This window comes from Exserohilum turcica, assembly GCF_000359705.1.
Source record: "Exserohilum turcica Et28A unplaced genomic scaffold SETTUscaffold_26, whole genome shotgun sequence".
Lineage (NCBI taxonomy): Eukaryota > Fungi > Ascomycota > Dothideomycetes > Pleosporales > Pleosporaceae > Exserohilum > Exserohilum turcicum.
This window is the reverse complement of record NW_007360092.1, coordinates 160847-181123: the sequence shown is the minus strand read 5'-3', so window position 1 is coordinate 181123 and position 20277 is coordinate 160847. Positions and strand designations below refer to the sequence as shown.

The following is a 20277-nucleotide window of genomic DNA, read 5'->3' as shown; positions in this document are numbered from 1 at the left end:
TTGAATCTAGGCTCTTTGTGATCCCACGCACTCCCATATGCCTCTGAGTGATCCTACGACCGAAACAGATCCGACCTGCCTTACCTGCGCCGTTACATGGCGTATTACCGGGAGTTACCGCTTGCAACTATGATCCTGATCCTCTTGTCTCTGACAAACCGGTGAGCACAGGGGCTCAGCAAGACCGTGGTGTTTACAGCAGGATCCCGCTTTTCATCTAAGCGCTTGGAAGCCTCTGTGATGTTTCAGGAGTTCCCTCTCCCGTCAACTTCACAGATGCGTACGAACACGTCTGCGTATGAAGCGCTAGTTGAGTGGGACAGCTCGGCAACAGGCTTGCCGCATATTTCCATGTCTGCTTCCAGATGTTATTTTTCGAACCTATACTCATTACCTCGTGTAGCGAGCACGCTTTCGTTAATAACCCTAGCATCCAGGAGACCGTTGCCTCCCGTTGTCGGGGTAGGCTGTTGGTGGTATGTTGTAAAGCTCGAATGATCGCTTTATTTTGATATGAGATGTTCTGTGAGATTATCGCTCGGCTCGAAGTATAGAACGGAAGATTCAGTCGTGGGGGATATACAGATGCACTTTTCCACTTTTCAGAGCTGGTTACAAAGTACTCGACTGGATGTGTACGCCTCGCCTCAGCACTTCCCCTGAAATTTCTTCGATCCATTCAAAACTCCATTGGTTTAGCTTCAATGAGACGCCGCTCGTCAGGTGTATCCAAAGCTCCGTAGTCAAGGCAACATCACATCCTCTTTCTTTTAGTTTGAGATATTGCTCGATTGACTGTTCAATAAATAAACCATTTTATCATATGCCAATGAGCACTGGTACATTCATACGTCGTATTGCTTGCACCAAACATATGAGTGCGTAGTGAGGATTAGATATGTTGGTTGTTGTGGCTATCTTGCGCAACCACGGATCACCTTTGCCAATGTCATCTTCGATATTCTGCGCTATAGGAACAGTCCTAAGAGCAGCCTCTATGGTTTTAGATCACTATCACGATTTCGAACTCCTTCACAGGAAATAGGACTCTTCCTGGTGCACCACATTACCAGCCCACCTCACAATGTTCATATCCAAGGTACCAGTTCCCCCAGGTATCCTGTGCAAAGTAGTGTGGGCTAACCGTAGCTACTGCAGCAACCATGTCTTCTGGCGGGTCGCAAAGCAATGCCACCTAAACCAAGCCGAGACAAGACCCGTCAATGGTCACGAAAGTAGTATCATACCACTCCTGCATTCATTCCACCGCGCCTTTCCCGTCTTCTATCTCTGTAAAAAAAAGCATCGAATTCACCGCCTGAGCCCAGTTTACGACGGCAGCTGACCAAGAATATGTTGTAACCCCACACAGCAAAGATCCTTGCCTGAAATGAGGTTGGAAACGAACGGCCATACGGACACTGTGTTAAGAGTGTACCCTAAGGCTTTTCTGCGGCAGGAGGAACCAGTTGGTAGAGCGTTTTCATGAGGTCCATTCGACTGATTGTCGGAAATGGGAATCTTCCTGGTCTGGGCGATGCAGCTGCATCTTTCCAGTGGATAGCCGAACAGCCATGCAGCTGAGCGGTCGAAGAGGGAGTTCAGAAACCCACGCTGCTGAACTTGAGTATGATTTGAGACGATTCAAAATTACAACTAGTAAATTTGGGTGGTGATGACACCGCTTGCTTCTATACACGCCTCCGTACCGGATGCTGTGAACCCTGAAGCCGTGATTAAAAACCGGTGAACTGCCAAATCTGGTCAATGCGCCAGGCTCCGAAAAGTTTCATTCTTTATCGACACTAGCCTGTGTACATTATGAGTGGTTCTGTTGCACGATGGCATGATACCTGTGGTTCCTAAGCAGAGTGTTAGCGGTTTATACCTCGTACAAGTGTCTAGAGCAGACTGACTATGCAGTATGTAAATAGTGGCTTAAATATTGATTTACCCACAAGTACAAATGAGGTTGGATTTAGTCATGAACATATAGCCTGTCAACTATTTAATTGCTAGAAGATGTGACGCAATACCTCTTCATACTGCTATAGTCGTGTATACATCTGTAGCTCTAGAGCTTCATTTATACATTTAGTGGATAACTTCAAAAATCTTGTCTGCTGTCAGGCCGTGTTTCTTGCAACATTTCACTACGTGCATATAGGGCTGAATTGAGAAAATTAGCGTGTGGATTAAATATCTATCACTAAATACAAGCACTTGTATAGGATGGATCGATATAGGCTATAGTCTAAATTAAACCATTATGTATTGTACATTAATAGTAAGGCACGTACCAGGTTCCATGATGCCTAGAATATATGCTTTCCGCTATAGCTGTGCCTTAGTTTGTGTACTAGCCCCTGCGCTTCCGCACCCGCGTTATTAGCTCCTGTATAGGGCTGCAGAGAACTAGGCTGAGCCGAGTTAAATCACTTCCATACAACGAATTTGGAACTCTATAAGCTTCGCTACTACATCTGATGTATTATCTTTATTTTTTGTAGTTGCAGCTTCAGCTGCGTATTAAGGTTTGTTACGCATAGCTTAGTTATGTGTTTTGCACACAGGCTTTAATGGCAAATTAGAATTGATACAATTAACGCTAATTAGCTGTAAGAAAGTCTACAAAGACACTAGGAATATCTATCGTCAGTTCATTACGCCAAGGCTCATTATTGAACGAACTCTAGAAAGGTTAGAACAGCCAAAGCAGCGTAGCAGCAGGCAGAACGGACAGAGTAGCCACTGCAGCCAGGTTTCTTGTGAGAACAACACTAGCTATAAGTTACAAAAACTATGCAAAGGAACCACCTAGATTAATCGCAAGAAGCTACTACCTAGATAAGGGATCTAGTGGGAAGTTAGAGCTTTGTGCAAATGTCCATAGCTAGTTTGTGTAAATTTCTAGGGAGGATTTCCCTATGAATGCAATTGATACTCGCTCTCAATTTACTTTGCTGAAGTTCTTTTTCAATATAAAATATGTGAGTCCCCTGCATTCCTACCATTAAAGGATAGTTTTCTCAACAGCACGCTTAGATGGTCGCATTCTTGCGCGCTTCCTGTCATTTGCTTACATCTGGGTACACCCTACTGCAAGTTCCGAGCTCTTTGAACAAGATGAACTCAGCAGAAAGCCATGTTGAAGAATGGGAATCTTTACCGGTAGACTTTTAGATTTGGATTGGAAGTGCTTAGGTGCTCTGGTTGGCCCAACTCATCGAGAGGCAAGGTAGTTGAGAAGAATCACGATTTCTGCGATAACAAGAGAAGGTGATGGGTTTCTAGAAACATGGGCACGCACCATGTGCCATGTGCCATGTGCCATGTGCCGTAAGCTTGGGCCCTGCGGCTTTCGCCGCTAGCAAAGCGCGATTTTTGATGCGCCAAGTAAGCGTTCGCGCCATGTGCAAGTGGTGTTGGAGTATTGGCCCGTGCTCAGCTAGTGTCCATGGCACTGACAGCAGGGCTCGGTGGGGACTCAGGCGATGATTGATATGTAACATGGTCTGGTGTTGCAAATGCCACAATCGGATACAATCACCTTAGTCACGGGCCTAGTGCATGAGTTTTCAGGACTGAGCTTTATATTATTCGTTTACAATTGCTTTGAAGGGTGCTTTCAAGTGTAGTATATACATTCAAGTAGTGGTGGTAGTAGTAGTAGTGGTAGTAACCGTGTTGGAGTCATCAAGGATTCGTGTGCGTAGGGTGTGACATGAGGACCGTAAGATTCATCGTTAATCAACGGTCTGGGGGTCCTTAGTTGGCAAGGGCTCCTTGGGCGCCAGACAGCTTGCAATAGTATTCCATTTCATCACCTCCAATGTGCCAATTAGGCGAAAGGCAGGTAAGCAATTTGTTAATCATTTTCTGTATCACGCATCAGCTATGCAAATGCATCATTGCTTCTCTCTTCACTTGCCGTCTTGCACTCTGAGCATGTATTCCACTGTTCGGGACCTTTGTTTCGTACCGAGTAGAATCCACAAGCCTTTTCCGTGGCTGCAGCATTAATAACGACAGCGGAATTCATGTAGTTGACACAAAGAGCCGCGCTGTGAAGAGCCGCTGAGGCGAAGATATTGAAGAAAGCCAAGAAGAAAACGGATACAAGGAGGGAGCGATGCATGGTCGCAATGTTTCTGAATGGTGTCCGTTGGTGTGAGAGGGGGGAGGCGACGGGGTGAATGCTGATGATGGTTGTCGATGAAGTGCGAAGGTATAATAAATAGAGAAGACGACGCTTACCGATTCTGCCTCCCCACTGTTATCGTAGTATACACGCGGTTTAGGAGGCTAGGCGACCCGTTGGTTGCGTCGGTGTGATTGTGGCCAAGAACTGCAACCCTGGAAGTGGCCGTGAGGGGCGACAGCGGTGATGCCTCCAGGATGCTTCCAAGGAAGACAAGCATGGTTCTCGAATGGAACGAAGGTTTTCCGAACCACTTCCCTAGAAAGGCACTCTGGTGGGTGGAAACCTTTGGCCGTTAGTACCACTTGGGTGCAAAGCGACGCCGACAGGTCAAGACACCGCTGATGTGCTGTGCGCTTCGGGCCGAACATGGAGCGGGTGTTTGCTCTGCTATCCAATCGGGCAACTTCGGGCGAATTGCGTGCCTGAACAGCCTACTGTACCTACTACTCGGACGCCTGCAAAGACGAAACACTAATTGACCGAGGATGCTCAGTACGAGGGAGCCAGCCATAGTGGCCTGGTCCTTGAGTCGCACGACAACCCCACAACGCCAAGTCACTCATGAGATGGCGGCTCCAGGCACGGCAATCTCTTGCTATCAAGGTGCCCATGTCGTGACTCGGCGCAAATCGCTGCTCACTGCAGTTGGGCTAATTCACCGTCGCCATCCATATCAAGCCCTTGGGGACAAGACGACCCACAAGCGCGCAACAATACTATAAAGTTTTAGACCACCCGGCCCAGCTTCAACAACACCTGGGAGAAGTATACCCCCCCGACCATCCACATCGCTCCTCCCCTTCCTTGTCTCTCTGCCGGTTGCACGCATTTTCCGGGGGGGCGGATTCTATCTTACTCTATTCTTGTCCCAATCGCTGCCATGCTTTTGACTCAATGGCTCGCCTTTGTAGCCAGCGCGACTGTGGTTACGGCGGCGCCGGCCCCTGCTGCGGGTTCCGGTGACATTGTAATCACGGCAGACGATGTCGTCCTTCACGGAAATGGCCGCATCCAGGTCATGAAGCGCTCAGAGTTCAAGGGGCTTTTTGGCGACTACCACGCTATTCTGGCAAACCAAACGCGCCACGATGCCAACAAGGTCGAACACACTGAGGCGCAATTGAACGAATTGAAACGCAATGCTAAAACGAAGCGCGACGACCGGGTCATCCTCATTCCTGGAAGAACGGACAAGTTCCTCGACTATGACGTCCAAATGAGCCAGATTGTCAAGGGCATCGCAGGCACTGGTACCAGGATTACCATAGCCTCTGGCTACTCAATCACCAACAGCCTTAGTATCAATGGCGGCGCAGAGTTTAATTTTGTCGAAGACTTTTTTTCAGCGAGCGTGGACTTGACCATGACTTGGGAGACTACAAGCACGCAATCACAGTCGTTGTTCGCCGATGTGCCGCCAGGCAAGTTCGGCTGCTGGGTCAGCAACCCGTTAAACACGCGCACCTACCTCAACATCTGGAAAGGCCAGATTGGAAGCCCCGGCTCGCTACAAGAAGTCTATGTCAACAAGTTTACTTCAAGGCAGTATGAAAACCTGGCCTGGGTCGATGGTCTTCTTCAGCTGTGTATCGGCGACCAGTCGCCCCTTCCAAGATGCCTTGGGACCGGTTTCCTATGATTTTTACCGCCACGAATGTATATAGCAAATAGTACTCACGATATCCAATAATATAACGACACTGCCATGTTATGCCTCTCCATCCACCACGTTGCCCCGCAGCCGTCCATTGTTTGCGGCGCCAAGAAGATTCTGGTACAGCCGTAGTACATGCGAAGCCAAGGACCCGCATGGCAGTCGTTGACGTGCATGTCGTTTACAGTACTTGGTTTCTCCATGCTGTAGTACATCAGGTGGTTGTCCTTGCACGGTGCTCATAGCAAGGGCTGACGTGATAGGCGCCAAAGGCAAGACCCACGAGGGACTTTTTTTTTCGGAAACGCGGATTGAGTAGGACTCGGAGAAGTCTGGTCCGTGAATGTTGGGGAGTGAGCGATCCGTTACGTACATAGATAGACATGGTAGTGGCAGTTGGGCACGTTCACGCACAAACGTGTGGGTGGAAGACGATTAGTACATGGTCAGTAGCATGGGTAGGGATGGTAAGTAAGTACGCATTTGTCGATCTTTACTCCAAGTAAGTACGTAATGCTTGGGTCGTGCGCAGCGCATAGCTTGGACTTGGCATGGGTTCTGAGACCCCAAAAGGACCCCTCTTTTGTATATTGCCGACAGACACTATACTACCGCATGGGTGGCGTACAGGGTGAAGTACGTACATGTATCCGTTACTCATGCCCGGCGAGAGAGTCGAATGCTTTTTTTAGGACTCGGCACCGTCTGTGCTTGGTGCCAGGCTAGTAAGTATCTTAGTAAGATTGCTATCGTCGCCTGAGTTACTAGTGCAAGATGATGATGATGATGATGATGATGATGATGACGACGATGTGTGCGGCATGGGTTTTGCGTCATCCGGGGAACGTATTACCCCAACATCCAAGTGTCTCTGCGTAAGAGCCGGCATCAGATCTGACGATCACGGTTGAGATCAGCTCGTATATACCCTCGTTTTCTTGGTGTTCCCAACGAGAGGCGGAGCTAGAGTGCCCCGCGTGCATCGAGGGAGAGGGGGGGAGGGTGAGAGAGGGAGAGAGAGGGGGAGAGAGAGAAGGGAGGAGAATGGCCAGGGAAACGGGCCTATTGGTGTGGAGAAGCACGATGGATACATGCTACGTACGTACTACTTGGATACATGATGCATGGGGCCAGCCCAGTGGCAGGGCTGACAGCGCATGAGGGGCTCAATCGCGTAGCATAGGACGGTACGTAAAGTGCCTCAGACGATAAGGAAACGGATGGCCGTCGGATGGCGCAGACAGCAAGTCTGGTAGCGACCCCGAGCGGCTGGAAAGCCTGAGCCGGGCCGATGCAGCAAGGCCGGGCAGATATACCCTGGCTGCATCTACTTGGTCTATTCCAGGAGCCCGGATTGAGTAAGCCGGACGTTGACATACATACATGGTAGGCGTGGCCGCTGCCCTGTGCCCTCTGTTCTATACTATACGCGTATCGCGTACATGTAATGTACATGTACATGCGTAGTGCCAAGTACTTGTTAGACTACTTATCTCCCCATGCAAACATGGTGTCCGTCGCCGCCCCGCCGCTCACGTGGTGGATTGAGACTTGAACCTATCACTAAGTACTGTACTTAGACTTAGGCTGATGTCGCAGACGACGCCCACCGCTTCACAGTATCCACCAAGACGGCTAATTGCCAGCCCCCATGGCCCCGGCATGCGCTTGTGCTTGTGCTTGTCTCCTTGAGGCTCCGCAAAGACAGATTCGCCACCATGCCAAGTACTTGTACTCGCTCTCGCACTCGCTGCTCGCATCGCACCCTGCTAGTGCTAGTTCGCCATACAAATGCATTGCGCAACATGGGCACTTGGGCTGGCAATGTCACGTGTCTCGTCAGCCAGCTCAGCCTACTTGCGTCCTTGGCACTTGACGCCATCCGCCGTCTGTGCTGACTTGGGGGCGGCTGTTTCCAACTGCATGATGCCGAGTACTACTGCTGCTACTACTACTACTACTACTACTACTACTGCTGCTGCTACTGCTGCTACTACTACTGCTGCTACTACTACTACGTACCGACCGACTCCTGCTAACGTTCAAGTATGCTGCACAGCGCAGCAGCTTCGGTCCTTTCTCCTCTCCGCTATGTCGTAAAACCATCTATACATGTACCCATAGTCAACTACCCCACGGTGCGTGCCCATGTGTAGCAAAGTACCCGAGCCCTAGTCTCCTTCAAGTGCCCTAGGTCCGACAGCGACACGCCTTCGAGCGGGCTTCGGCCCATGCATACTCAGTTACTAGTACGTAGACATACAACAACAACTAGTCGCACGCCTTGGCATTTCTTGCTTGGTCCTTTTCTTCCTTCTCGTTTCTTTTTTGCTCCTCTAGGGCATTGCACACACAATGCTATTTACCAAGTCGTAGCCCTGTCACAGTACAAACGCACGTACCGTCCGTGCGGTCTTCCGCCAAAACCCTCACCGTCACTGTTGCTGGTACATACTGTCGATCCATGGCTTGAGCGCACCCAGCCCAATAATAACAGCCTCCTCTGTCCGAATCGTCCTGCTGCCCTGTCGAGGAACCAGATTCACCCACGCATCAAACAGCTGGTGCGCGCTGCCTTTGTCCAGTCCTTTGCTTGCGAGCTCTGCATCGTTCGCAACAGCTAGCTCGATGCCCGCTTGTCCGCCGAATACGATGAGTAGGTGCTTGAACGAGTCTGGTGCACTCGAGCCGGTGGGGTCAACTGACTGTCCCGCGGAAGGTTTCCCGGAACCTGAAAGATAGGAATACACGCTTTGTCCGCGCTCAGACGTGCCGATGGAAATGTCGTAACCGCCGGGGTATTCGCACTCGGAGAAGACAGCGCCGAGCGACGCAGCCCGGCGTACATGATAACCCCAATAGTACCCTCCTTCCTCACGTGGCACACTAGCTGCGCACGCCTTTGCATCTAAACCATCGCAGTCTTCCTGTGAAAGGTTTGGCCAGTTGACGGGTGCATCTGCACTAGCGAACCTGATCGTGGTACGCATGCCTTGCTCAATCGGCGCGTCTTCGGGAACGCCAACACGTACAGGGTACGCAAGGCCGCATTTGACGTAGGCCTCTTTGTCTCCATCTGTGGTTTTCGACTTGTTGCTCTTGCACGTGGCTGCCCTGCGTGCTGGCGCAACCCCGACAAAAACGCCCTCACGGTACTGGCACCACTCGTGGCTTCTCAAGTGATGTGGCATGTCCATGCTGGGAAGATTACCCACCCAGCCAAGATTTTGGTGCTCTTTGAAAAGACTCAAATGCGGATCGTCGCGGTCGTATCTTAGATGTGGAGGGCATTCTGCAAAAGATAGCAAATGATACAGGAACTGGTCGGGGTTCTGCCATGCTTCATCTTGTTCGGGTATCATTTCTAGCACTTGCTGCTTTGTGCGCCCGCGGATATACTTTGGGTTGACCACCTTGGGGTCAATGTTACTCGGGTCGTCATCGTAGACTACGATTTCATCAACGCAGTATATGGCGGCTGCCCGAGCAATGCGCCCCACCTGCATCGTCTTGTGGTCTGGCTTTTTGGCGTTGAGAGTCCAGCTGCCTGGCAGAGCAATGGTGACGGTCCAATCACGGCCTTTGGTAGGGTTGAAAATGGCAGTAGGCCTCGACGTGTCAATGTCGTCGACGGAATCACTTTGGCCCTCACCCTTTCTCTTTTTATTGTTACTTTTTGTTTGGTGCATGACAACAGACGCAGACGCCTTTCGTTTCTGCAGCCGCATTAGCTTCAAGGCATAGTCTATAGCTATAGCCACTTTGCCATTGTACCTTGGCGTTCTCAGGTGTGTTGTCCGACCACGGTTTTTTCGGGCGCTGCTTGATGCTGACGACGGCATCGTTGTCTTTGTTACCCATGGCAAAGGTGTTTGATTAGCACTGGTTGCTTGGGCGCTAGTTGCTTGAGAAGATGGATGGAGCTTTGAAGTCGAGGTGAAAATGCTACGTTTTGTCCTGCATTAGCGCCATCCGCCGGGTCCACGCGCATATCCCTGCCACCCTGCCTTGCCGCTTCCAGGCAACCACATCCAACGTCAACAGCAGCCCAACTTCACCTCTTTCTCTCTCTCTCTCTCTCCTCAACAGCTGTGCATGCGCAGTCTCCTGGTACTGAGAGTCTTCGGCTTTGGTAAGCCATCATGGAAGGCAGCAGGTATGTCACAGCATTGATGATACCCCTTGCGTCATCAGACCCCCTCATCGATTAACACGCGTCTAGGTCCATTATCCTTCGTACAGGCGACACCATCTTTGCCTTCTTAGCCCTTTATTTCACTACTCTCTTCTCTCTTGATGCCTGGGCTGCTGCGCGTGGATCGCCGTACCGCGCACCCGGCAGTGACTCGTTCAATCGCCCTGCGTCCACACCTCCGGCGCCAGAGAGTTACCAGGCCGACATGCATGGTCGTGGAAATGCGGGCCCGGCTAATGGCGATGGCAGCGGTAGGAACAGGAATCTTGGGAGGGTGGCCCAGGCGAGAGACTCAAGACCACCGATCAAGATGGGAGGTACAGCCGGCTGTGGGGCTTGTGTAATCTAGGGGAGGCTGTTTTGCAGTTCCATCATGATGAGCAAAGCCATGACACAGACGCAGCATCTTCTTTTTTGGATAGGCTGTGGCATCTAGGTGTATCGTCGCTCGATATTATCGTATCATCATGGCCTATATACCCCTCTTCTCGGATGACAGATTATGATTGACTATTTACACCACAGAGCGCTGAATAAGATATCACAATGCCCTCCAGACTTGAGCTCTATTAGTGAGCTTGACGCCTAGTCAATGGACTGCAGGAAGTAGTAGAACACGCTATGAAAACACGATGATTTGTCAAGGACAGGAGCCTCTACTAAGCACAGGCCTGCATTCAAGAGCAAAGTTCTACATGTAATGGCAACGAGAGGATGATGCAGCGCATGGGAAAAAAAGATTGGGAGCACGCTTCGACCTCCAATCCTATATCTGAAAGAACACCCTTCTCTGGACAGCAAAATCCCTGTTTTTTTTTCTACATGAGACAGAGGTGGCTGCTCCAATGCTTGCATAGTTACTGAACAGTGCAGTCAGATCAAATCAAGTCACAAGAGCTAGAGTCGCACCCGTTGGGTACACTACGCACACTAGACATGCCGATTCAAGACACACCATCACCAACAGAAGCATTGCAATAAGCTCGTACGAGTTTTTCCTGTCACTTTGCCGCGTGACTCGACTTGTATGGGATTGACTACAATGCTTTGATTGCTCCCTTTCGCGCCATGCTACTCAGTGATGCCCAAGCACTTGACCCTCTGTCTACCTGTTCTCCTCATGCCCCTCTCCGTACATTTGTGCTCATAAGCGTAATCTTCTTGCCCTTCTTCTTCTTGCCACCCGCCTTCTTGGGCACTTCCTCACCTTCGGCTAGTGACATGGCCTGTGCCTGGGCAATCATGTCCTCCTCTCCAAGCAGATCCTTTTCCCAGCCTTGCAGCCAACCGTCGTCGCCATCATGATGGTCATGTGGCGCCATGACTGGAGATGTCCCTGCAACAGCAGCAGTGCCCCACACAGTTCGGGGCGCTGATGGACTTGTAGAAGGGGATGCCAAGGAAGCGAAGCCATCGCCACGACGCGGAGGCCAGGGCGGCGATGTTGAAGTATTGTCAGCGTCTGCGGTTGGCTGGGCCTCGGTTCCGCTTGCAGATGCCAGCGGCTGAAAGTCATCAACAGAGAATCTGTCTGGGATGCTTGGCCGTCTCCTGCGTGCCGATGCAAACTCGGCATACTCGGCCTTTTCCGCGCGTTGCCTTGCCTTCTCTTCCTTGGTCTCCTTTTCTGTATGCTTCTTGCGTCGCCGCTCGATTTCCGGCTTGAATCGCTCCAAAATCTCCGGGGCAACTGTATCTGTCCAATCACACTCGAGGAACCCCACCTCGCAGCCATATGGCAGGTGAGCCAGGTATTTTGTGCGCTTTCGCAGTTCATCATCTACAACATGGCCTGTAGAGACGTGCTCTACTCGAGGCAGGATGGTCGACGGGAAAGAAGCAAAACTACCAAAGGCGGCTTTTAAAATACGAATATCCAGCGGTGATAGATAATAATGCAGCAAAGCCTGGTAGAAGAAATACTCAGACGGCGTCTTATGGTGTTCGTGTTGTTGTCGATTGCGTAGCTCGGCGAGCGTCAAAGACATGCCATGACTCGTGGCAGATGAATGCGACGACACGGACATGGTTCGATCTTTCGGTACTGAAGTAGCGGACGACTCTGCTGCGGCTTGTACTGGAGTAAAGTCGTGGCCTGACTTGGAGGCGTTCTGAAAACGATACATGTCTGGCGCAGCTCCTTCATCATCAAACACAACGGGGACTCTCTTCATCTTGGGCTCGGCAGGTTTGGCAGGTTCTTGGGGAGGGTTCCCTATGCCTTTGAATTTCTCCTTGGTCTCTTGGATGCTTCGTATTGCCCTCCTTGTCCACTCCATGCTGTCTTCGGCAAACATGACCTCGTCCTCCTTGCCCTGCTGCTCCAGTTTGACAATCTCCTGGTCGAGTTGTTCGAGCATGTAGTCCTCCCCGCCTCGCATGACACGAGCATAGTCGGTTACCTCGGCGGCATGGTACCAAGGTATGTCTTCGTCCTTGCCCAGAGCATCGGCACCGTCGCGCGGCATGGCCAGAGTACTTCCCGCTGACCGAACTACCAAGCGCAAAACAACGTCGCCTCCCTCGCGCGGGGGCTCACCCTCCTGGCCGGTGTACCAGCGGACAGGCCTGGTCTCGGAAGCGTAGATGGTGTCGAAGCACAGCGGGCACTTTTTGGATCGCGCCCTCTTCTCGGGGGCTTTTCCTTCATCTTCCGAGTGCATGTATCGAATCAGACAAGGAAGGCAGAAGATGTGGCCACACCTGGCCATCCGCGGGGCTACCGGAGTATCGAGGCAGATGGGGCAGGATGCTTCCTGGGAGAGTTCCGATGCCAATATCTGCATGACATTATTCCAGTCCAAATGGACATCAGCATCGACGCTCTGAGCGCGATAGTCGCCGCGAGGGTCGACAATAAAGCGGTAGTTGGCGTGCACGTATCTTTGGGCGACGTCAGCCAAGGCAGGCCGGGTGGGAGAGGGGACGGGCTACTTGCCTGGCTTTGTCGACGGCGTGGTAGCCGGATCCAAGACCCCATGTTGGATTACGGCGGTAGTTTCTTCCATGGCCGTGCGAGTGGTGGGCGTGGTTGGTTGGGCGTGGCGGAAGGCTAAAGTTCATCAAGTGGGTGATGGACGTCTGTCCCTTGCGGTTGTTGAAGGAGCGCATGGCGAGCGACTCGGCAATTGCATCCTCGTCGGTCTGGCGGAAGCGCTTGGAGCCCTTGTGCTGCTTCTTTTGCTGCTGGCTGTTGCGAGGCGTAGGAGACGAGCGCGCCGAAGCTCCGCTGCCCCGCGACTGGGCAAAGAAGCTGGCGGTGCTGATGGATGGTGTCTGGCTCTGGGCGGGCGAAAGAGGGCCAGAGAGTGCAGAGGCCTTGGACGAGGATGCGGCAGGGGGGTTGCTAGACATGACTCCCAGCTAAGGGCTCACGATAGCGCGCGGCGACGGTGACGATGACGACGGCGGCGGTGACGATGACGACGGCGGCGAGCAGGGCACGATGGTCGGACGGCGGCGGAAAACACACGAAACGAGGGGGGGGGTGGGGGTGAAGAGGCAGCTGGCGGGGTTGGGGATGGATGGGTTGCAGACAGTTGGGGGTCCCCAAGCGGGTGCTTGTCGGGGACAAGAGGCAGGAGGACGAGGGAGTGGCGGTTGGGGACGAGTGCCTTGATGACGACTGGGGGGGGACGGTCACGTGACCAGGCCCGGTAGCCGGCCAGACGCCCGCCGCCGCCGCCCACGATGGCGAGGCGGCGGCAGGCAGGCAGGCAATTGTGCGCGCTGGCCGTGCTCTGGTGCTGCGCGCGCGCGACGAGAAGACCAGGCACGGCGGCGGCATCGAATCGCGCGGCCGGCAGCGCAGAAGCTGCTGCTGCATGGCCATTGTGCGCGCGCGCGCTGTCTTGGTGCTCGCAGCTCGTCTGACGATGGCTCTCTGACGACAGGGCCTCCGCACAGACGCCGACGATTGGCCTTGGGGGGCAGACGGCCTTTCGACCTTCTTCCACGGCCCTGCCCGCCAAAGGAACCATCCCCCATCCCACCACCACCACCACCACTGCCACCACCGCCGCCATCACCCCAGCCCCCGCCCCCCGCCCCCGTCTCGTCTTGTTGCGGGCAGCCTCTGCTGCGCTCATGTCGTCGTGATACGATGACCCCGCGATCGTCGACTCGCCCATCCGCACGTCAACGCCAGCCCTCGCCCACGGCCGTCGCGCGACCCTGTGCCGCATCCGCATAGTTGCCCTCGCCCTCGCCCTCGCCCACGGCCGCGCCCCCGCCGCGCCCTCTGCCCCCATCGCCCGCCTGCGCCCGCCCTCGCCGCGCCGCCAGCTCCCTCGCGTTGCCTCGCAAGTTGGCTGCTTGGTTCCCGCCCGGCGCCGACTGTCGAGGCAACACCGCGTCTCGCAGCCCCCATGATGCCCGGCCCCTACATGCCTGGTCGCAGGCAGGCCGAGCAGCAGTACTACCACCACCACATGCCGCCCCAGACACACTCGCCCGTCCACCACAACCCCTATGCCGCGCCCTTCCACCACCTGCAGCAGTATGGCCCTCCCCACGCCTATCCCCAGCACATGCAGCCCATGCAGCAGTGGTATCCGTACCAGCAGCCCCCGCCGCCCCCGCCCCAGTATGCCATGCCGCCGCGCCAGTTCCAGCCCCAGCCTCATGCCTCGCCCGTCGTCGTCTCGTCGCACCTGCACATGGTGCCGCCCGTGAACCGCGCCATGGGCCAGACGCCCCCCATTGTCCATTCACGCACCCCGCCCGTCGCTCGCCTGCCGACCCCTCAGCAGCCGCCCTCGACGCCTGCGCTCCACTCGCACGTCCACGTGCCCGTGCCGACTCCCCAGCCGCCGACCGCCCTCGACAGCCCGCCCTCTGCTGTCGAGTCCAAGCAGCCGCCGCCGCCAGCCCCGTCCACCCCGCACTCCATCACGTTCAAGCCATTCTATCCGCCCCTGCCCTGGCTGTCTGTGCCCGAGTCCGACTTCCCCGCGCGCGCTTCACGACCAAGGAGACGGCGAAGGGCCCCGGTGTCGACCGAGGAGCAGTCTCTGGCTCTGCCCTCGCGCGAACAGGCCGGCGACCAGGATGCTTCCAACGAGTCCGACGAAGACACAGAGGGCAACAGAACCCCGACTGAAGAACCCGAGGAGTCCCAGGCGTCCACGGTTGCGGGGCCCTCTGACGCCGAAGTCGACACTCCCTCTACCTCGCACCCCCCTTCAGAAGTCGATTTGGCCCAGTCTACAGCCCCGTCCGCCACCACACCATCGAGCACACAACAAGCTGTCCCGCCCGTGGATGCTGTGAAGAAGCACGCCCGCAACCCAACCATACCCGCTGTGCCCCGTGTTCCAATCAAGGCTGTGAACGCATCCAGTGCAGCTTCCACCACGCAGCAGTCTGTCAAATCACCCGCCGCACCTCAACCAGACGTGTCACAGGTGGGCGACGTGGCAGCTGCCCCCCAAGATTCAGGCGCAAATGCCCAAGAAAAGCCCAAGCCAGCCGCGCCCAAGTCGTGGGCAGAGCTGTTGCGGGCAAAGAACGCCTCCAAAGCAGCCCAGCCAGTTGCCCCGCCAAGCAACTCTGTGCCCACTACTACTAATGGACCTGTTGTACAAAAGAGCAATACCCTTGCCGATGTCCTGGCCTCTTTTTCAGTCGATTCGGAGAACAAGGTTTCGTTTATTGAGCCGCGTGGTCTTGTCAACTCTGGCAACTTGTGTTATATGAATTCGGTGAGCTTTGCCACCCCCTTGGTGCTTGTGCGCTAGTTACTAACCGGGCCCTAGATTCTCCAAGTGCTTCTTTTCTGCGTCCCATTCTACGATTTCCTTGACCAGGTTGCGAAGCGCGCTGTGCACAGTTTCAAGTCCGAGACACCCCTTATAGACGCCATGATTATGTTCCTGCGCGATTTCAAACTTATTGATTCCGCCGCTACTGTTGAGCAACTCCGTCTGCGATTGAAGAATAACGATGTAGAGCAATACGGTGACCCACTGGCTCCCGAGTACGTATACGACGTCACCAAGCGCCTGCCTCGCTTCGATAACATGAAGAGGGGTCAGCAGGAAGACGCTGAAGAATTTCTGGGCTTCTTGCTTGCTGGTCTGCACGACGAATGTGTTCAGATAATCAAGAGTGGAAAACAGAGCCAGCCTGGAGGCACTGCTACATCTGACAAGAGCGAGCGATCAGGTTCCATTGACGGGGGCTGGGAAGAAGTCGGTCCCAAGCAGAAGACGGCCGTCACCCAAAACTCTGGAGCAATTGACATTGAAAGCCCCATTACCAAAATATTTGGTGGCAAGCTACGCTCAGAGTACAAGAGGCCCGGTGAAAAGGCTTCAGTCACGCTTGAGCCATACCAACCACTTCAACTCGACATTGGTGAGCCCAACACCAATAACATTACCGACGCCCTCAAGAACCTCACGCGATTGGAGACACTGGATGGCGCCGCTCGTGGCGCCAAGGCATCGACAAAGCAAGTGCACATTGAATCGCTGCCGCCCGTGTTGATACTCCACCTGAAGCGTTTCCACTACGATGAGAAGGGTCCACAGAAGATTTGGAAGAAGATTGGATACCCTCTGGAATTGGAGCTTCCCAAGGAGGTATTTCCGCTGCACAAGCGAGGAAGCTACCAGGTCCAAGGCGGATTTCCTCGGTACAGGCTCACTGGTGTTGTCTACCACCACGGCAAGAACGCCAGTGGCGGTCACTACACGGTGGATCTACGACGACAGGAAGGAAAGGAGTGGATCCGCATGGACGACACCATCATCCGCCGCATCCGCGCCGAAGAAGTTGCCGAAGGTGGCGCTGAAGAAGATCCCAAGGTGTTGGCTGCTGCCCTCGAGCAGCACAAGAGCGATGCTGGGAAGAACAAGAACTTCTTTGCCCAGATCGACATGGACGAGGACGAGGCTGACAAAGGAGGCTGGAACCAGGTCAATGGGTCTGAGAAACAGAAGGATGGCACCAAGAAGTGGAGTGGTGTGGTCAACGGCGCAGCCACGCCGACGTCAACAGGCAAGAGGACGCCGCTCCCCAAGGAAAACGTGCGGGACAACAAGGTGGCGTATATCTTGTTCTACCAGCGCATTGAAGCCTGAACACGGACCAGGGTGAAATGTGGTGGGGAAAGATTCAACACGAATATGACATGAAGAGCCATCTTGTTATGACTTGGACAAAAAGTAATAGAAGATGGGAGGTGCGCGGAGGCGTGGGGATGACCAGGGCCGAGTCATGAAAAGTCGCAATTAGCAGCAGTAGTAGCAGCAGCAGCAGCATCGCTTTGGCACGGTGCACAAAAGAGTGGGTGGAGGGGAAAAAAAAGTATTTCGTGTCGGTTGATACCCCTGTGGGTGTTGGGATAGCACGAATGATGATGATAAAATTTCAACGTTGGTTTTTTTGTTGGTTGTTGACGTGATGTTTGTGTGTGTGTGTGTGTGTGTGTGAGAGAGAGAGAGAGAGAGAGAGAGAGAGACAAAGAGAGAGACAGTCTAATTGTTTGTTGGACCAAGTTGATCCTCCAAGTTAGCACAGGTAGTCTTTCTTATTCTTCTTCTTGTTTGTGTCTTGCTACTAATAAAACCTAGCTACTATATTTGGCTCAACTTGGTTAGATACATGATAGTCGCCACCAAAAATTTCTCTCTCTTACCCGTTCACATCGCCATAGTTATTCCTATCACCCTCAATATCGGCCCTCATTTGGGGAAAGAGGTGATAAAAAGCCTCGTCCATTTTCCAATACTTCAGGTCCCGATGATAGCGCTCAAACAGCGGACTGGGACGATAGGTGCCGCTGACATTATCGAGGAAAAAGGCATCTTCAAAGGCAAAGGGCCACTCGAAGCGGAGGTAGCGAGTGTATGCGCGTCCAAGTTCGGAGTTTTTGCCGAGGGTGGCGTGCTCGGCGAGGAAGCGCGAGCGCAATGTGGGCCAGGCGAAGAAGTCGACTATGATGGGGTGTTGTGTCGAGGCTTGGGACATGCTGAGGGGTCCGTGTTGGGTTGGTGAACATTATAGAGCACATAGAAAGGGAAGAGGCAAGGGGATCAAGGAAACACTTACCTGGGACGTAGCCAAGCGGGCACTTTGCCAAGTTGTTCCTTTGTTGCATTGAGATAATACTAAAACAGATATTAGCATGATTGCACATTGAGAAGGCACGAGCAAAACGGCCTACCTTTAGCAGCTTAAAACTCTTGTATAAGGTAGCTAATCTGCAGGTTTTTGGTAAATGGCTAAAAGCTGCCTGGTCGACTTCCTTGATGATGGTGAGTGCAGGACTCTGCGACAATGAGAGTGAAAGGCTGTCCCAGCCATTCTTGATGCCCATATATAACAAGCCCACTTCAAACTGGTCTATTCTTGCGAGGGTCGATGAGGTGTTTCTCTGTGGGCAGTGACTGAAGACTTTGCTAAAGAGCTCATTGAGTCTTAGCCATAAATGACAGCCGTCGCCCGAAGTGGGTATGATGACGTTGTTGGGAACGCCAACATGGAGGGTGGTGGGAGAAGGACAGGACAAATTTAAGCCATAGGCCTGAGTTTGGATTAGTGAGTGTGTGGCACAAGATGGGTGTGTACCGAGCAAAGAAAAAAAGTACCTCTTCCATACGTGTTATCCACGACGGGGTTTGTGATGAAGCGCTCCACTGCACCTCTTCAATTTGGTCCTCTTCCGAAGTGTGTAAAAGAGGTTGAAAAGGCAGGCTCTGCTGCACGTTTGGGCCTGCGGCAATTAGTGTGCCCACGTCTATCATCATGTTCATGCCGTCGAGATCGAGGTGATCTGGCATTAGTACTTGGTGGTGGTCTAGACAAGTGGGTGGGTTGACGTTGGCGTTGGCGTTGAGGGATGTGCATGTGCATGGCGTCTCGTCAGCGATAGACGAGGGTGTGGGCAGCTTAGACGATGGGCGACCTGTCGTGTCGAATGAGCCCTGTTTCTGTCTCTCTCGCGTTTGCTCGTCGGGTTGGCGAAGGGTTAGTACAATGGGGAGTGTGCGTACCGGCGCTTGTGGCTGGTGGCGAATCATGTTGGCCGTCAGCATTGGCTGCGTTTGCTGGGGCCGTGTTTCGCAGGGCCATGTCGAAGCCGACGATGGCTTTGACGCTCTCGACGACATTTCTCAGGCGCTCGTTCTCTGCGCGCAAGACGTCGATCTCGGCGAGCAGATTGGCAGTGGCGCCGTTGCGGTCCTGGTTTCGAAGGATTTCTATGGTGCGCTCGAGCTCGGCAATGTGTGTCCTGGTCTTTTCGCGCAGCGAGCGCTGGGCCTCACGGTCAATGGCGCGCTTTCGCTCGCGGCGCTCTTCTTCGCCCAGGCACGAGGTGCGGCGCTTCCGCTTGACGACGGGGGCGATGGGTGGCTGGGGCGTGGCGCTGTCAGCCGGTCGGTGGCTGACCATGGTGATGGAGATGGTTGAGTCGCACAACGATAGTCAGCGGGTTGACAAACGTGTGCTGTAGGGGCGATGTCGACGAGGCCGGCTCGGGCTGCTTCAAGGGTCACGGCATGGGGAGCCATGGGGATTCAAGTCCGGAGCTCCGGTGCTTGATCCGCGCCGTGCTGTCTTGGTCTCGTCAGATGCGGGGGCGGTGGAGAGGGCCAGGGCTGCAGGGGCCACGCTAGCCGCATGGGGCATGGCACGGTCGGCGATAAAGAAACCCCCTGTGCTTTTCTCGTCAGCGGCCTTGGGATCCGTCGGCCGGGCGCCGGAATCGAACCATGCAGTACGGAGGTGCCTCACAAAAGTTTTGTCCCACGCTAATCTCGGCGCTTCGGCATAACTCTTCTTGGCGCAACTCCCACCTTTGAGCTGAGTAGCTGTACGATTTGTCTGTATCTATCGTTACAATGTCTCCTAATACTGATCCTTACACCCGCACCTTAATTGTGGCGTTAAAGTCACCTTCTGTTGGCAAGTCTACATCACAGATCTCTGAACTTACTGGTGTTCATCCTCGTACGGTCAATCGTATCTATAGTAGAGCTATTGAGGCTGGTTTCGAGCCAAACGTTCTCCCTCTTAAGATCCTCCCAGAGCACGTACAAGACGCCCCTCGCTCTGGCCGACCTTCAAAGCAGACGGATAAGGTAAAGGAGCAGATAATCCAACAAGTACGACGTGATAGATACGGACGAGAGAAGAGCTGCGCTGACGTTGCTGGTGCTCTCAGTCTTCAAGGAGTCAATATATCACGCACTACAGTCTGGAGAGTATAAGAGAAGC

General features: G+C 53.6%; 6 protein-coding genes across 6 annotated transcripts; 3 read left to right on the top strand and 3 right to left on the bottom strand.

Moving 5' to 3' along the window:
- Positions 1–5084: 5084 nt before the first annotated feature.
- SETTUDRAFT_29144 (uncharacterized protein) lies at positions 5085–5843 on the top strand (the record flags this gene model as incomplete). The annotated part of the gene is made up of 1 exon (XM_008028499.1): positions 5085–5843. One exon carries the CDS (start codon positions 5085–5087, stop codon positions 5841–5843), a length of 759 nt encoding a protein of 252 aa, XP_008026690.1.
- A 2113-nt stretch (positions 5844–7956) lies between these two features.
- Positions 7957–9728, bottom strand: SETTUDRAFT_152157 (uncharacterized protein). The gene is made up of 2 exons (XM_008028565.1): positions 9633–9728; positions 7957–9574 (listed from the first exon to the last, which is right to left on the bottom strand). Exons 1-2 carry the CDS (start codon positions 9717–9719, stop codon positions 8294–8296), a joined length of 1368 nt encoding a protein of 455 aa, XP_008026756.1. The 5' UTR covers positions 9720–9728; the 3' UTR covers positions 7957–8293.
- A 272-nt stretch (positions 9729–10000) lies between these two features.
- Positions 10001–10402, top strand: SETTUDRAFT_29142 (uncharacterized protein; the record flags this gene model as incomplete). Its single annotated transcript, XM_008028498.1, has 2 exons — positions 10001–10014; positions 10081–10402. The coding sequence occupies 2 exons, from the start codon at positions 10001–10003 to the stop codon at positions 10400–10402; spliced, it is 336 nt and encodes a 111-aa protein (XP_008026689.1).
- A 657-nt stretch (positions 10403–11059) lies between these two features.
- On the bottom strand, positions 11060–13562 carry SETTUDRAFT_177749 (uncharacterized protein). The gene is made up of 2 exons (XM_008028564.1): positions 12992–13562; positions 11060–12936 (listed from the first exon to the last, which is right to left on the bottom strand). Exons 1-2 carry the CDS (start codon positions 13405–13407, stop codon positions 11172–11174), a joined length of 2181 nt encoding a protein of 726 aa, XP_008026755.1. The 5' UTR covers positions 13408–13562; the 3' UTR covers positions 11060–11171.
- Positions 13563–14423: 861 nt separating this feature from the next.
- Positions 14424–17384, top strand: SETTUDRAFT_152153 (uncharacterized protein; the record flags this gene model as incomplete). The annotated part of the gene is made up of 2 exons (XM_008028563.1): positions 14424–15755; positions 15810–17384. The coding sequence occupies 2 exons, from the start codon at positions 14424–14426 to the stop codon at positions 17136–17138; spliced, it is 2661 nt and encodes an 886-aa protein (XP_008026754.1). The 3' UTR covers positions 17139–17384.
- Positions 17385–17691: 307 nt separating this feature from the next.
- SETTUDRAFT_177747 (uncharacterized protein) lies at positions 17692–19499 on the bottom strand (the record flags this gene model as incomplete). The annotated part of the gene is made up of 5 exons (XM_008028562.1): positions 19053–19499; positions 18648–18964; positions 18224–18583; positions 18109–18167; positions 17692–18028 (listed from the first exon to the last, which is right to left on the bottom strand). Exons 1-5 carry the CDS (start codon positions 19450–19452, stop codon positions 17692–17694), a joined length of 1473 nt encoding a protein of 490 aa, XP_008026753.1. The 5' UTR covers positions 19453–19499.
- Between the last annotated feature and the right edge of the window lie 778 nt (positions 19500–20277).